This window comes from Eulemur rufifrons, chromosome 29 (genome assembly GCF_041146395.1).
Source record: "Eulemur rufifrons isolate Redbay chromosome 29, OSU_ERuf_1, whole genome shotgun sequence".
In the NCBI taxonomy this organism is placed as follows: Eukaryota; Metazoa; Chordata; class Mammalia; order Primates; family Lemuridae; genus Eulemur; species Eulemur rufifrons.
In genome coordinates, this window is record NC_091011.1 from 89,599,185 (window position 1) to 89,616,221 (window position 17,037).

Genomic DNA, 17,037 nt, shown 5'->3' on the forward strand with positions numbered 1-17,037 from the left:
AACATAGCTGGAGGAGGAAGGTTGGGAAGAAATTATGAACACAGCAGACAGGCTGGGCAGAATGTTCTGGTGTTGAGGCCACTGCTGTACCATTTGATCATTCCTATCTTCTCTTCCCTAGGGTTACACATAAAAGAACTAACAGTGTAAATTCCTCCACAGATGATTCTTGGTTGTAGACACCATTATTTCTTGTTTCCAATTATGCGAGGGAGTCCTGTCCAGGGCACGAGAAAGGGATCTGTTAAACCACCCTGAGTATTCTTGGGAGACTCTTTTTTGGAGAGAATGGACTCCAGGAGTCCCCTTCACAGGTCTCAGAAAAAATATCACTCAATTATCTAAATCTAGTCCCAATCTTTAGTTCTGGGCCTGCAGCTGGCTAGAGGGCAGCTTCCCCAGATGCCTTCCCATCACATCAGCTGAACGCATTACCTCCTCACCAAGCCTGCTCTTTCTTCTCAGCTATCAGATCTCTGTTAGTAGGTCTATTGTTCTTCTAGTTTCTGAGGTGGAAACAGCAGAGGTTTTTGTTGGCTCTTCCCTTCGATCCCTTTGGCCAATATTTCATGTGTTTTTAAATATTTTCCTTAATATTTTCCTGAAAAAACACTTCATTTCAATTTTCACTGCCACACTAGACCATCATTATCTCATTCTTGGATGCCTCAACTCCCTCCTAGCATCTCTTCTGAATTCCACTTCTCCATCTATTCCATTACGTAGATGATTAAAACTGCTCTCTTTAACATCCTACTTCCGTTATAGTTCTACCCAACTCCAGTACCTATAGCAGTTCATTACTGTATGTGTCATGTTCAAACACTTTATTCTGTCATCTGAGACCCCATTTAACCTTTTTTGTCCCTCTACAGCTTCACTTATATCGTACTCCCAGGCAGATTTTAGAGACAGCTCTTCACACTTATTACAAACCTATGCTTTCTGAAAGAACCTATCACTTTCCACTTCCTGATGAAGATTTTATCCCCAATTCCAGAATCCAGAGTTGAAAGATACCATTGATGGCAGGGTGCGGAAATATCGAGTCAAATTCCAGATATCCAGCTTAGGAAAGAGATGGTAGATAACAATTTTAAAAAGTTTAATTTTTCAGGGTTAAAATATACTGTATGTGGGAGAGCAAGGTTACATGCTTAAGATAAACCTGCATTCCCTAAGTAACCATTGCGGAATGGTTAAGCTGAGAGCAGCTTACAATGAAGTGTTTTCCAAAGATAACAAAATACTAGTGGTAATCTTTATCATGATATTTGAGAGATTACCATATTTCTTATTCAGAAACTTTTATCATCTTTTATAGCAAACACACTTGGTGATTATCACTTATTTATTTGACTTACGATATCTTTTTCCAAATTTCAGTTTCTTATTTATGTGTTTAAGGAATCAAGTTTTATGGTATATTGGCAAGGATACTGCATTTTGCTGAGATCATTATGAGTCTCCACCCTTAAAACAACTCTGTGCTTACACAGCATCAGTTAGGAGCCATTATCTGATGCTAGGAGGAGCAGAGGAGTAGAGTCCCAGGTAGAGACTTAAGTTCGTGTTTCACACCTTTAATTGGTAATGTAGCCATTGGGAAGGAACATGGCAGGGGAGCCAGGGTCCTGGGTCCTGGCCTTGGCTTTGCTTCTGAAAAGCTCTGTGACTTGATCACTAAGTCACATTTCCTTGCATACTGTAAAATCCTTATAAATGAGGTGAAACAGTGGTGCTCAGATAAATTTATTCATTGAACAGATGACTACTGAACACTTTATGAAACTCTGTGATTAAAAGAGTTTAGAACAGTGATCTCTGAGGTCCTGGTAAATGTTCTCTGAAAATTCACCGTAGTCTGAGTTGATGGACTAGAAAGTCTGGGTTATGGGAATGGCAGAGGTAGCACCTTGGTTTAAAAGTCTTTGCTGTCAGACCTCACCTTGGGGTGGAAGCAAGTGGCCAAGCTAACTTTCAAAATCTGATTCAAGATGTATATATGATAAAACAGTCTATAATTAAGGCATTTTATTGAGTTGAGATTAATTTTGTTCACTCATTTGTGTAAACTTGTTGCACATAAAACCAACTAGGAAGCATTTTGATCAGAAGGTGACTTGGAATTCCTTTGTCATCAGGTGTTTTCGATTTCTAAAACTGCTTCTATTTGAGAATGGGATATTTTCCCTCATTATACTCACTGCCCCTATATGGAGGCTTTCTGGTTTCACCTTTTTGTTCACAACCTCAGGTTGTCTTGGCATTTTAAAAAAGAAAGTCTTTATTAACTATAAGAATAGAAAGCAGAAGAGATATAGAAATTGAATGCTTTAAAAATGTATTTGTATTTGGAATTTAGTTCATTTGAATGAGTGCATGTCGTGTGTTTAGGATTCCCTTCGGGTCAATGATAAAGCAATTCTCAGAGAAGTTGGAAGGCTGTGAATCTGCTGCTTCCTACCTACTCCATGCTCCCTGCACTTGGACTAAAACACTGACTATCATAGAACTTTTTGTGCTGCCATAACAGAATACTGGAGACTGGGTAATTTATAAGAATAGAACTTTATTCCTCACAGTTCTGGAGGCTGGGAAATCCAAAATCAAGGTGCTGGCATCTGGTGAGGACCTACTTGCAGCATCCTCACATAGCAGGAGGAGGAATGGGCAAGAGGGAGCCAACTCCCTCCAGCAAGCTGCTTTATGAGGGCACCTAATTCCACTCACGAGGGAGGAGCCTTCATGACCTAATCACCATTTAAAGGCCCTACCTGTTAATATTAGCACATTTTTGACACCTGAATTTTGGAGGGGATACATTCAAACCATAACACCAGCCTAACAAAATTGCTCTAAGTCCTCTGTTTTTTTAGAGCACAGCCTCTCCATTTCTCTACTCACGAATAACAAAATACCCAAACTTAGTGGCTTAAAACAACAATCATTTTGTTCTATCTCATGATATTATGGGTCAGAGATTCAGGCAGGGTTTGGCTGGGTGGTTCTTCTGTTTCACATGAAGTTGACTGGGATGACTTGGTGGTATTCAGTTGGTGACTGATCTGATCTGGAGGGTTTCAAGATGGCTTTACGAACATGCCTGGCACTTTGGCAAAAATAACTGTAAGGCTGACTTCACCTGGGCCCCTCTCTCCCTCTTTGTAGTCTCAGAGTCTCTCTTGGTGGTCTATCTAGGAGGATAGTTGGAATTCTTACATGTTGGCTCGGGTGCCAACATGTAAGAATTCTTATATGGTGCTTACATGTTTGTTGCACTCTGTTGATCAAATCAGTCACAGGCCAGCCTAGATTCAACAGGAAGGGCAACAGACCCCACCTCTTGATGGGAGGTGTGTCAGAGAACTTAACCCATTTTAAATGGCTGAGAGGAATACTTATTTTGCTCAAAGTAGTGTAAGGGCTACTATTAAGCATAAAGGCTATGGTGAACTACTGAGTATTACAGGGTAGGAGGGGACTGCACAGGATTAGAGGAGTCAGCACTAGGAAGAGGGTGGGTGGCAGGGCCAAGTAACTGAGGCCTAATGGGGACTGGAAGGAGCCTATCCACTCCCTCCAGTGGCGGGAGACTACTAGTGCTACCGACGCACTCAAGCGGACTCTCAATGGGTCTGGGATCACTTCCTTTTAACCTGTTTGTATTTGTCCTTGCAACTTTGCCCTCTTTTTTTTCTAAATGCTGAAGTTGCTGAGATCCTGATTTTTTTTTTTTAATCTTAGATTTTCTGCTTCCTAATCACCTAATGATTTACGCATTCCAAGGCACATATAATCTTATCAGTGAATTATTTTCAATTCACATCATGGAACAGCATATGAAATTGCTCCTGAGAACATTTCTGATTGATAATTGATTTCACCTTTGGCATATGCTTTTGGGAATAGAAGGTGGTAATTATAAAAAAATGCATTTTTGTGATTTTTTTTCACTTAACATTGTGAGATTTATCTATGTTGATATATGTCTCTAGTTTGCTTATGCTCTCCGTAATTTAGTAAATCAAAATCACCCTTTCTTCCATTAAGAGAAATTTAGTTTTCTCCAATGTCTTGCAGTTACAACAATGCTATGCTAAATATTCTTGTATGTGTTTTTACTTGCATACGTGTAATTTTGGATATACATCTTCAAGTTTACTAGACATTATCAAATTGATCTCAAAAGTGGCTGTGCTAATTTACCGTTTCACTATCATTCTCTGCATCCTCGATAACATTTGGAATTGGCAGCCTTTTTAAATTTTGTCATTTTGAGGTTATAAAATAATATCCTGTTGTGGTTTCAGTGCCAATTTTCCTGAATACTAATCGGGTTAATGTCTTTCATGTATTTATTTTCTGTGAATTTCTTTTCAGTCTTGCCCAATTTTGTATTGGGATGTTTATCTTTATCATTTTGATCTGTACAAGTTTCTTATAAACAAAGTCATGTTATTCTGGATTCTAATTTTTATTTTCATCATATGTGCCGCAAATATGTACTCTTATGAGGCTTTGGTCACCTATTTTATGCTGTTTTGGTGAACAAAAGTTTTACATTTTAATGGAGTCAAGCCTACCAACATTTGTGGGTTGTGTTTTGATATTTATATATTCCTATATTACATCGTATCTCAAAAACAATTCCAGGAAGATTAAAGGAAAAAGCTACAGATTTAAAAAAAAAAATAAAGGATCTAATATCATAATAATTGACTTATTTATTCTAGTTTTTTTCTATAAATTTTCTTGGATTTCTACCTAGACAATATCTGTCTGAAAATAATGATTATGTGGCTATATACTTTTCACTCTTATACATTTTTTTCTTTTCATGTCCTATTGTTAGGACCTCCAATCATCAGGGATATGCAGATTAAAACCACAATATATTTTTAAATTATAAACAGTCTTAGACATGAGCACTTAGTCTTTTTTTCTGATTCTAAAGGAAATGCTTCTGTTTCTAATATGTGACCATTTAGTAAGATACTTATTGTAGGTTTTTGGTGGATACCCATTATCAAACTAACGAAGTTACTTTTTATTCCCAGTTTGCTAAGAATTTTATTATGAATAGCTGATGAATTTAAATGATTATATGGTATAGTTTCTTTAATAAGTTATTGTGATGAATTACACAAATGGATTTTCTAATATTAAAGGATCTTTGCATTTCTGGAAGAAACATTACTTGGTCATTATTCATTTAATATATTACTGATTTCTGTTGTTAATTCTGCATGTGCCTTTTATTTTAGGCATTTACATTTATGATCATGGATAAGACTGGACTCTAGTTACCTTTTTTCTTTCATGTTTGCTTTTGGCATAAAATATTTCCTTCTTCGTTTCTTCTCTCTCTTTCAATCTCTCTCTCTCTCTGTCTCTCTCTCAGGCATTAAGAGGCAATGGGAGTTGGAGAAGGGGAGGACTAGGGTAGAGCAGAGCTTGACTGGGTCTTAAACAGTGTCTTCAGAATCTGGTTTCTCTTATCTCTGAGTTCTATTCAGTCCTCCTCTTTGTGTTGGTGTAAGGGCCTTTATATATCCATCATTTAAAAAGTAACATTTTTTGGCCACATTGTCTATCAATTACAGAGGGAGCTCTGTTTAACAATATTCCATTCTGTACTATCTTAATTGTACCTTGTGATTATTTAAACTTTTCCTGCATATATTTGGAGTCTTTATTATTAGGTGTATATCAAATTTGAGCTGGAATATATTCCTGGTGGATTGAAACATTTATCATCATATAGTGACTCTATGTCTCCCTAATAATAACTTTTTACTTAAAGTCTATTTTTCTGATGTTAATATAGCTATACTAGCTTTTAGCTAACATTCTTCTCATGTATTTGTTTTCTCTTTTACTTTCAGTGCTTTTGTGAGCCTAAGTTTTGAATGTGTCATCTATAAGAAGCCTTTAGCTGGATTTATATCTTTAAATGTAATCTGTCCTTTTAAGTATTTGAAGTGCAATAATTGACATGACAAATTCTTTGTAAGGTCTCATCCTGTGCTTTCCATTTGCTCTGTTTAGGTGCTCCTCCCTGCCCCGCACTCCTCATAACTGTCTTCTCTCCTAATTTTTTGGCCTGGGAATTTCCACACTCCCCGCTACCCCAACAGTTTTTCCCTCAGTACTGGTAGTTACACATTCTATATTATTTGGCAATTTCTCTTAAATTTTAATTCTCATATCCAACTTGAAGGGGCATTTTGTGTCTTGGGTGTACTTCTTTTTGCGTGCCTTCATTCTGTTCATGCCATCATTTTTCACAGCTTCTCTCTAAAACTCTTTTTCCAGGTCTCACATACTTTTAACTCTCTCGTGTGGATCTTGCTCTGAGTCTCGTCTCTTCCTCTTCTCATACGTGCTCAGCCCCACTGCAGGAGCTGGCATTCTCCAGTTGGCACGCAAAGACTGCTTATTTCCCCTGCTCCTTCGGCCACCCTGATCTTTACCCTTTCCAGTTCAATGAATGAATTATTAAGCTCTGCAGAGTGTGCAAAAACCATTCTGCTTAACACCCCTTTCAACACCCTTCTCTTCTCTGGTTATACTGAGGTTTCATCTGAGTGGGTTTCGAAAGGAGATAACAAAAGCAAAACGGCTGATTGCAGTTGAGTTCACAGTGAAACCCGATCCCGCAGCAATATAACCGCATATGGACATGATTTTTCATCCATATCCTTGGCTTTTAGTGTAAAAATGATCATTTAATTAAATTTAATTGTTACATAGCTAAGCAAAAAAGATTTTTCTTACCATTTGCAAGGCCACATCCTTCTAAAAATGTGCTTAGAGCTACAAAACTCAGAGTCTAGAAAAAAAGAAACGGATAGCGAGAGAACTAAGTTTTGGTCTTGCCTTCTCAATAGCTAAGTGACCTTTGGCAAATCATCTCTCCTGTGTGAACCTTCACCTATTTGGGCCTCAGGTTCTTTATCTGTAAAATTATCTGGCAAGATATAATAGTTATCTATTGCTGTGCAAGATATTATCCCCAAACTTAATGGCTTAACATAACAAATGTTATTTTCTCACTGCTTCTGTAGTTGGAAATCTGGCCTTGGCTTAGCTGGGTGCCTCTGGCTCTGAGTCTCTCAGAAGGCTGCACTCAAGGTGTCTGCCGGGACTGTGGGATTATCCTTGTTAAGCTCACTTGTGTGACTGTCGGCAGAATTCATCTCCTCAGGTGCTGTTGGACTGAGAACCTCAGTTCCTTGCTGGTGCCTAGCTGAAGAGACTTCCCTCAGTTCCTTGCCATGTGGGCCCTTCCACGATAAGACAACTTGCTTCTCCCAGAACAAGGACTCTAACAGAGAAAACGAAAGAGAACAACCAAGACAGAATCACAATCTTTCTGATCTAATCTTGGAATCGACATCCCATTACTTAGTCCAGTTTCTATTAGTTGCAAGTCACTAGGTCGAGCCTGTTACTTAAGAGATTTCTTTACACTTTTTTGTATTTAACCTCGTTGCTTCTCTCAAATTAGTTGGTGTGAGAAAGGAATTATATTAATTTTAGTTTTCACTTGATTCAGCCATTAATTGTGGTATAAGGCAGGAATATTCCTTAAGAATTACAACCTATTTGGGAGTCAAGGAAAGATTATTTTCTGCCTCTGGAGCAATTGAGAGACTGTGTACATGTCACATACATCACATATATGTAATACATATCACATATATGTAACACACGTATATGTGATACATATATTTAAAAGTCAAAGCCAAATTAGTTTGATCTGAAAGGTTCTGAATAAAGTTGATTGCAAAGTCTTTTTTTATTTTTAAAGTCAAAGCCAATATAAATAAAGCTCCCTTTGTAATTTTGTATTACTGGTGATATAAGTATATTATGGTTTAGAATATTTAAATATATTTATGAGTTTTATTGTGATGAAAGCTATGGAATGAGTCATGCTTCCTGCACTGTTACATAGGAACGACACTGGCCAGGAGAATTGGCTGTGAGTTGAAGCTTTGCCATTGCCTGGGATATAGAACAATTTCTCTAAATGTCTTTTTTTTTTTTTTTTTTGTAAAGTGAGGTTATTAATGCCACAGTCACAAATTAGCTGTTTTGTGCTTTATAAATGACAGTGTTCTACAACTAAATGGAGTTACTTAGACTAAGTTCTTGTTTCAGGCCACATGTGACCAGCGCGGCTGCTGCTGGAAACCTCAGGGAGCTATAAGTATACCCTGGTGCTACTATTCCAAGAATCACGGCTACCAACTGGAGGGTGACACTGTGAGCACAAATGCAGGTAAGCCAGACTCTGCCACAAGGCTGGAGTTCCAGACCCTCTGGAGGTGGGCTCTGTGTTCCCCAGGGGAGAGCTGTGGCAGCCTGCAGAGCACTGCTCTGGGGTGCACACTACACCTGTGGCAGAAGGTGTATTGTGTACTGCTAGAATCTTTTTCTTTTAGAGATGAAGTTTCTCTATGTTGCTCAGGCTGACGTGCAGTGGTGCAGCCATAGCTCACTGAAGCCTTGAACTCCTGGGCTCAAGCAATCCTCCTGCCTCAGCCTCCAGAGTAGCTGGGACTACAGATGTGCACCAGCTAATTTTTCTCATATTTTTAGAGACAAGATCTTGCTTTGTTGCCCAGGCTCATCGCCTCTAGCGATCCTCCTGTCTCAACCTCTGGAGTTGCGGGGATTACGGGTGTGAGCCACTCACCCAGCTGAACCTATTCGGGCATCAAGAAACTATCACTCAATTGCTCTCTGCCTTGGAAGTTCAGAGACCATGTTCTATTTCTGGCTTCACCTTTATGTACCTTTCTCAACTTGTGCAAGCATCATAAACTTTTTTATTCTCAATTTTATCACGTTTAAAGTGGGGGATTTGGAATCAGTAATCTCTGACTACTTCCAACTCAACATTATGTAATTATCATGGAATGAAAACAATTCCAATTTTATTCAAATATGTTATGAAAGGTACCTAGCCAATGTCAGTTCTCATGGACTGCACATCCCCTATTCTTCCTCCTACCCTAAAATGCAGAGCATAATAATGAACATTCTGGGGGATAACAGAAAGTGACTACTTTGGGGAGGATCAATATAAAGTAAGAGGCTTTTTACCCTTTCAAATATTCTTGGTATGATGGGCTCTTCTCATAAGGTCTCAACGCTCACCTGATTTACCATTTATTTAGAGAGATGGCATTAATGTCTATGATCACCAGTAATGTAATATGGAAATAACTGAGCAGGAATAATGCATATATAAAAATTGGGACTGAGAGTGTAAAGGGTATCTTATTAGCACAGAATGACCCATAGGCTGGCAGAATGAGAGTAAGGCCTTTTTGGGAAGGTTTTTCAATGAGATTTTGTGGAAGAGAGGCATAGATGTTTAGATAAGCAGCTAGCTTCAAGACCTGCCCTAGACAGTATGTGTGTATGATGGGGTATATATCTCTCTCTTCCCTTCTTTTGAGAAATAAAGGCTTTTCATCAGCCCCTTTGAAGTGAAGCTTTAATTTTTACATGGCTATTATTTGTGAATTTACAGAGCTGGCTATGACAACTTTTTTCCTCCTACATGTTAGGATTCACAGCCCAGTTGAGAAGTCTGCCTTCTTCATCCTTGTTTGGAAGTGATGTCAACAATGTCCTTCTCACAGCGGAATACCAGACATCTAACCGTTTCCATTTTAAGGTTGTAGTTTGTTTGTTTTTTTTTAAATCTTTTTAAGAGGCTCTTGTTCCCTACCTGATTACTGGCAGTTACTACAAAATAGAAAATTTTGCTAGTGGGGGTATTTTTCTCTACTGTCATTATGATTTATCACCTATATATTGAAGGCTTTTATGGCCTTCCTTTAGTGTGATAATTTCCTAAATATATTAATATATTATAGAGTTTACTGTGAGCTTTGGCTTTCATTATTTGCCTTAGATGCCATATGAAATATAGTAGGATGGGGAAAAAGAGAATTGTCACAGCTTTGAATTTTCTAGGGCTAACCCATCTCCGCACATGTGCAGGATATATCTCCACCTAAAGACGAACTTAGGCTCAAATGTTAAACATTTGAATTTGGTAACATGATGGGTACCTCCACCTTAGACATATGCCAGTGTGATCAGTGCCTGATTCCAGCACCGCAAGCACAGATACTGGGAAGCACCAGTGTTAGTTGGGACACTTATATTTTTGAAAAACAGAGAAGTTTTCACTTTGGCTTTCTTTCTATTTAACTCTCTGTGCAGTTTACTGACCAAACCACGGACAGGTATGAAGTGCCCCACGAACACGTGCAGACCTTCAGTGGAAATGCTGCTACTTCTTTGACCTATGAAGTTGACGTCTCCAAACAGCCATTTAGCATCAAAGTGACCAGAAGAAGCAACAATCGTGTTTTGTAAGTTGGGGAAACCTATCTGGGGATCGGGGTGGGGAGGTTATGGAGAAGGGAGGTCTGTAAGGCTGGGGAAGTGTTCATTTCAACAATATTCCAGAAGGTTGTGAGTGCACTCTTGGTGACCAGACTCACTGCCTCCTAAAGTGTGTAATTTTTTGTGTCTTTCTCCCTTCCTTCTGTTCATGCAATCATTTTTTCTCTTTATTTTTTCCTTTCTTTTGTCTTTCATCTGTCTAACCACCTGTCCACCAGTGAATATTTACTGAACCTCTATTATAGTATAAGTGTGGTGTTCTGGTCATGTGATAGGGTGTCGGGGTGCGGGGGGCGGGGGGCGGGCAAATGTAAGAAATGTACCATGTGGTACCTGTGGAACATTTCAAGGAGTCCTGATCTCTTGGTGTCCATGGAAAAATGTCATAGGAGGGCAACTGGGACTGATTAAATAGGGACTATTGAGTCATTGACATATAAACAACACTTTTCTAAGCAAGTATGTTCTCTCCACCCCACTCACTCACCTGTCCTTGTATTTTCCACCTGTGTCAAGGTTTGACTCAAGCATCGGTCCCCTCCTGTTTGCTGATCAGTTCCTGCAGCTCTCCATCCGACTGCCTAGTGCTAACGTGTATGGCCTGGGAGAACATGTGCACCAACAGTACCGGCATGATATGAATTGGAAGACCTGGCCCATATTTAACAGGGACACAACGCCCAATGGGGTAAGCTTTCAGGGTGGGCTACTTTCCACTGAGTATCATAGTCTCATTCTTGAAGGTCACATCTAGTAGTGTAACATAATGTTTAAGAGTAAGGTTCTAGGGTGAGAATGCCTGGGTTTGAGTTCTGGCTCTACTACTTACCAGTTATATGGCCCTGGGCAAGTTACTTACCTGTCTGTGTCTTCAATTTCTCATCTATACAATGGAGATAATATCTCATAGGGTTGTTGTGAGGATTAAATTATTTGATACATGCAAAGTATATAGGGAAACGTCTGCCACTTAGAAAGTGCTCAATAAATGCAAACTACTTTATAATATCCCTCTAAACTAACCAGTTGTAGAGAAAATGTTATTAACACCTGCACTCTGAGCAACAGTTGATTATTATCTCCATATTTTTAGGTTAACCTTTGAAAATCACTGACTTGCCAGGTTTGCCAGCAAAACAGGATAAAGTCCTAGCCAAAACAATGTATGAATCTTTTTTGTGTGTAAAGGATTATTGGGATAGTGAAAGAATAGACAGAGTTTTGTTGTTATTATTGTTTTCTTTTACATTTGCTTTTGTTTGTTTTGACTGCTAAAGCTTGAAGGTACACTGGTTTCTGAGCTTAGCAATACTCTGTGGTTCAGGGACTTTCCTGATTAAGCAGAACTAATAGTTGGATGAAAGGAGATTATAGTAATGATAATAATAATGAAGCAACCATTTGATATGTTCGTGTTTAGCAAAAGAACTCAGAAATAATAAGAATAATTTTTTCATTTAATAGACAAAACTGAGGTCAGAGAAGTGAAATTAATAGCCCAAGTTAAAATAATTTATAACAGAAAAAGAATCTAATCCCTAGTCTATCTTAAAGCTCATGCTTTCTCTATATACCTATCAGAAAAGCTGTTGCATCAGAACAGCTTATCTAGGAATGTCTGGTGACAACTGTTTAATTAAGGAGCCTGAGATCCTTGCTATTCAAAGTGGGCAGCATGGGAACCACCGTGTGACAGGGGTGATCCTTCAGTCCCTTCCTCCATCTGTTGATGAAAATCTGCATTTAACTAAAATACCCATGTAATTGGTGTGTACACCGAATTTTGAGAAACACTATTGTAGAGCAACGATTCTCAAATGTGACTACACATTGGAATTATCTGGGGAAATTTAAAAAAATAGCAATGTCTGCTTCCAGCCCTAGGAATTCTGTTTTAATTGGTCTGGGGTGCAATACAGGTTGAGAACTCCTGTTCTGGAGTCTAGAGGACTGGCCTGGACTAGAGCTTCATCTAGTTGTCTGATTCATATTGACTTGATGGATCTCTTGCAGATGAGGCTATATCAGGTGACTGCAGGTCTCTGAGAGAGGGAAACTTTTTCAAATTATGGTTTCAAAATTCCCATCCCCCCACCTTCTGACAAATATCACAACCTCCATATTCCTGTTAGATGAATGGTCATAGCTGGCTCATCTTTTAAGAAAACATTAGTTCAGTTAATACCAACCAAATATATACCTTATCTTTTAAAATTTATCTGTGTGTTTATTGACTGTTAATTCCCTGTCTATTATAATAGGATGTGGACATGGAATATGTTTCTTTAAAAAATCTCGTTGTAACCATTTCTATATGTACATTTGAAAATCTCCTTTAGAGACTCAGAACTTCTAAATTATTGATTTATTTTTTACATAAGGTCACTCAAGGGTGATTAAAAATACATCTCTCCCAAATTGCTGTTTGCAAAACATGTGATATTATGGATGTTAGATTGCATCTCAGTGTTAAACCTTCACTGATAGATGTGTGAATCATGAAAATTTTATAAATACAGAAGTGAATTATGGACATAAAATGGTCATGCGATTTGGATAATGGTACCAGGCAGCTTTTATGTAATAACTAATGGCAAACATTCATGGCTAGTGATATATAAAATAAAATTTTGTTTGTAGTAAAATGTCTTAGAAGGGAGGATATAACAAGGAACCAGCAATTTGTATGACAATAAGCCTCAAATAATATCTTTTAATTTGATTTCAGTATTTCCTGTTTTGGTTTATTGGCATCTTAGAAGAACATAATGGCCTTATATAATGAAGCCTAATTATGCTGGACTGTTTTGAAGTGGTTTCATTGTTCTGATAGGTAGTTGTGGATGTTGGAGATGAGAGCTGAATAATCTTTACCCGAAATGGCAGTATATAATTGCCACTTTGGCAAATACTCAATTCTAACTTGTGATTCTTAGTAAAACAAGCTTTATTTTTCTAGCCTAGCAATGCTCTAGAAGCAGAGGAATCCCAGAGCCTTTTAATATTTATGTGGTTTTCCTTTAAAAAGCTTCTGCTTCTGGAAAATAGAATTTATGGGTAGAACATCTGTTTGTTATTTGCACACAAAACCCTTCCTAATGGGTACAAAGTCACAATTAGGAATAAGTTGTGGTGTTATGTTGCACAATAGGGTTACTATAGCTAACAATAATGTATTGAATATTTCAAAATAGCTAGAGGAGAGGATTTTGAATGTTCTTACTACAAAGAAATGATAAATGTTTGAATTTATGGATATGCTAATCACCTCAATTTGATCATTTCACAATGTATACAGGTATCAAAACATCACACTGTACCCCATAAATATGTACAATTGTGGGTCTATTATATTTTTTAAAAAATTTCTAAAGTAAAAAATCAAATATCTCAAACTGTGTTAAAAAAAAAAAAAAAGAAAAGAATTCCCTGTCAATTACCCACATGATAAGATGGATTACCTAAGCCAATTTAGTGATATGGTGTTTAGATGACTTGGTTGTAAATTTTGGTTTTTAATTATCTTTCTGCAGGATGGAACTAACTTGTATGGCACGCAGACATTCTTCCTGTGCCTTGAAGATGCCAGTGGATTGTCCTTTGGGGTGTTTCTGATGAACAGCAATGCCATGGGTAAAAGACTAAAGTAATATTCAGGAAAAAACAAGCACAAGAATGATTTTCAATCTTTTTCTTAGAGCCCTAGGATAAAAGGAATGGATCCCTTTAAGAATGACTGAACCATAGCTTAGAGAGGGCCTTATATATTCTCTAGTTGTTCCACCCCTACTTCATTATCTGTTGTTCCATAGTAACCATGAATAGGGGATTTTCTCCTAGCTTATGATTTTCCTGAATCTAGTGGCCTCTGTTAGAATATTTTCTATTATAAAGTTAAGATAGCTAGCCCTTCCCTATAATCTACTCGGAGACAGTTTCCACCACTTTGTTCTTCTCCTTCCTTAGCCTTTTATTCAGTAGATCCTAGGGACAATGAATTGTCATAGGGGAAAAGGAGATGTATCAGAGTCTTCCAGGATTGATGGTGGGCATAGGACACTGATCCCTGGATTAAACCAGTGCTACTCAAAGTGTGGTCCATGGATGGTTCACAAACTATTTCAGGTCTATGGAAAGATAAGTATAGAACTGAGAGTAAGCATTGCTCTAGCATCTACATGCACGCATGAATCTTTTTCTAGTAACTCATTTTCATGCTATTTTATAAAAGTATCAGTTAAAATTGCAAATTTAAAAAATAAAGATCTGATTCTTCACCACCAGATGTTTGAGAAGCACTCTACATGATCTAAGATGATTCTAGGATACCTAATTCTCAGATATCTAGTAAAATCTTAGATGTTTCTAAGGTATTTAAGATACCTAATATCTTAAAGCTAAGATAATACAAGGACTGTACAGTTTCAGGTAGGTGAAAGGAACCAGAAAACAAACCAAGTCAGACTTAATGGGAAAGGCCACAAGGTTCTAGATACTTTGTGTGGTTTGTTCCTATGACCAGAGAGTACATTTCAATAGCTCTTGAGGCCTTTTAACCCTAGATGCAAACCAAGATTATAAAGCAATTCTAAGAATATTGATTGGAGCTTAGAGGGATTTTGAATTTATGATACAATCTCTGACATTGTTTTAAATTTGGCTTTTGCTTGATGTGAGAATCACTGAGGGAAGCACCTCATTGTGTCTAGTTGGGTTATATTCTCACAATAATAATGGGGTATGGGGCGGGAACAGCATATTGTGTGGTTGTGAATGTCAGGGAGGAAAAACGTTTCCTCTAATCTCTTACTAATAGGTTTAATTCTTGGGGACCTGCAAATTAAAGTGACAAAAAGATTAGCAAGAGAAAGACAGAGGTTATTTACACATGCAATGCTCATACACACAGGGGTGCTCAGTGATGTGTAACTCAAAGGGGTGGTTAGAACTTGGCTTATGTGCCATCTTAATAGGTAAAAGGAAAGGGGAGAAAGACACTTCTGGAGGAACAATTGACTTTTTGGAAAAATAAATGGACCCTTAGGAGAACAGATGGGAAATTTGATAGTCCTGAGGCAATGCCTATCTGAAAATTATGCTTATCTTCTCAGATTAGAGGTGCTTCTGGGCGTGGATTTATGACAATTGAGGTTTGGTTTTTTTGTTTTTTTTTTTCTTTTTGAGTTCTTTTTTAAGCCTCCCGAATTGAGGCTCTGCTTTTAGGCAGATCAGAGATTTCAGTAACTTAAATTCCTTCAGCCCAAAATAATTTTTATGCCACGGTGGCTGATTCTGGACCTCTTCATGAACCGGGCTGCTTTTCCTCAGAGCCTGGGTCCTGGCACAGGGAGCTAAGACACTCCAGTCTCTATTGTTAAAGGCTGTCCTGAAACAAATGCTTTGGCTCCCATGTACTACAATGGTGGACTTTGATCATCAGAGTTTGTCTCTTTATACAAAATGTAAGGCATTAGGCTCACATTATTAATGTTCAGATGGTTAGTAATCCTCTTGTATAAAACTTAGTAGTTACTCTCTAGAATATGTTCTAAGCTCTAATTTTTATTTTCTTCATTTTTAATCTTTCAAGAGGTTGCCCTCCAGCCGGCCCCAGCCATCACATACCGCACCACTGGGGGCATTCTCGACTTCTATGTGTTCCTGGGAGACACTCCAGAGCAAGTTGTTCAAGAATATCTAGAGGTAAACTTACGATATCGTGACTATGACTGAAGAAATCCTAAATAGCGAGTATTTAAGAAAAGTTAATTTAATACGCAAGTGTGACCTGTGACAATCTGCTGTGACAAATTTGAGACATTAAAGAACAGATTTCATGTATGCAATGGCAACTTGTTTTATAGCATTTTTATGTTATAAAAAGGTGAGAGATTATAAAGACACCTAAACATGGCTCTACCCTCAATAATTTATAAAAAGGCAGGAAAAATAGATATGAACATTCTAACAATGATGGATCAACATGTTGGAAAATGGAGCATGTTTCGTATTCCCAAACCAATGCTTAGAAAAATTTTCATTAAAAATAGAATATTTTCTAACTTTCACTTGACGTATTTCTTTCAGCTCATTGGGCGGCCAGCCCTACCCTCATACTGGGCCCTTGGCTTTCATCTCAGCCGTTACGAGTATGGAACCCTAGACAACATGAGGGAGGTCGTGGAGAGAAACCGTGCAGCCCAGCTCCCTTATGTAAGTAAGCAAGGCTTCAAAAATTCTCCAAAATAAAGAAATTCCCTTGAGGAATAAGAACAACTGTTTATATTTTCTCTCCCTGATTTTTTTAAATTTTGTAATGAAATGACTTTTATGTATTCATAATACTAGACTTTCTATGTTGGACCAACAATTTTTTCAAGAAATCCTGCTGCTTTTTAGCAGGAAATAGTACTTGGAGACTACGATTAAGGGTTAGGAGGCACTCTGTTTTTGTCTCTATTTTTCTTATCACATATTTTATTAGTAAAGTTTTGGGGGCTTATTATACTGACTGAATTTTACATAATGTGTTTTTATTTGAGTTCTCAAGGCATTTCTCTCTCTAGCTTGGATTGTAGCATTTTAATGCCCCTCAGTATA

The 17,037-nt window shown here is 37.8% G+C and overlaps 1 protein-coding gene across 1 annotated transcript in view; it reads left to right on the plus strand.

Annotated features, from left to right (window-relative positions):
- LOC138377570 (maltase-glucoamylase-like) overlaps positions 1-17,037 on the plus strand; it is a 75,245-nt gene that overhangs the window by 12,513 nt on the left and 45,695 nt on the right. Inside the window, exons 4-10 of the mRNA XM_069462619.1 lie at positions 8,170-8,290; positions 9,588-9,697; positions 10,252-10,403; positions 10,954-11,125; positions 13,971-14,070; positions 16,028-16,140; positions 16,525-16,650. Of these exons, the coding sequence (XP_069318720.1) occupies positions 8,170-8,290; positions 9,588-9,697; positions 10,252-10,403; positions 10,954-11,125; positions 13,971-14,070; positions 16,028-16,140; positions 16,525-16,650 (894 nt within the window). The remainder of the gene's footprint in view (positions 1-8,169; positions 8,291-9,587; positions 9,698-10,251; positions 10,404-10,953; positions 11,126-13,970; positions 14,071-16,027; positions 16,141-16,524; positions 16,651-17,037) is intronic.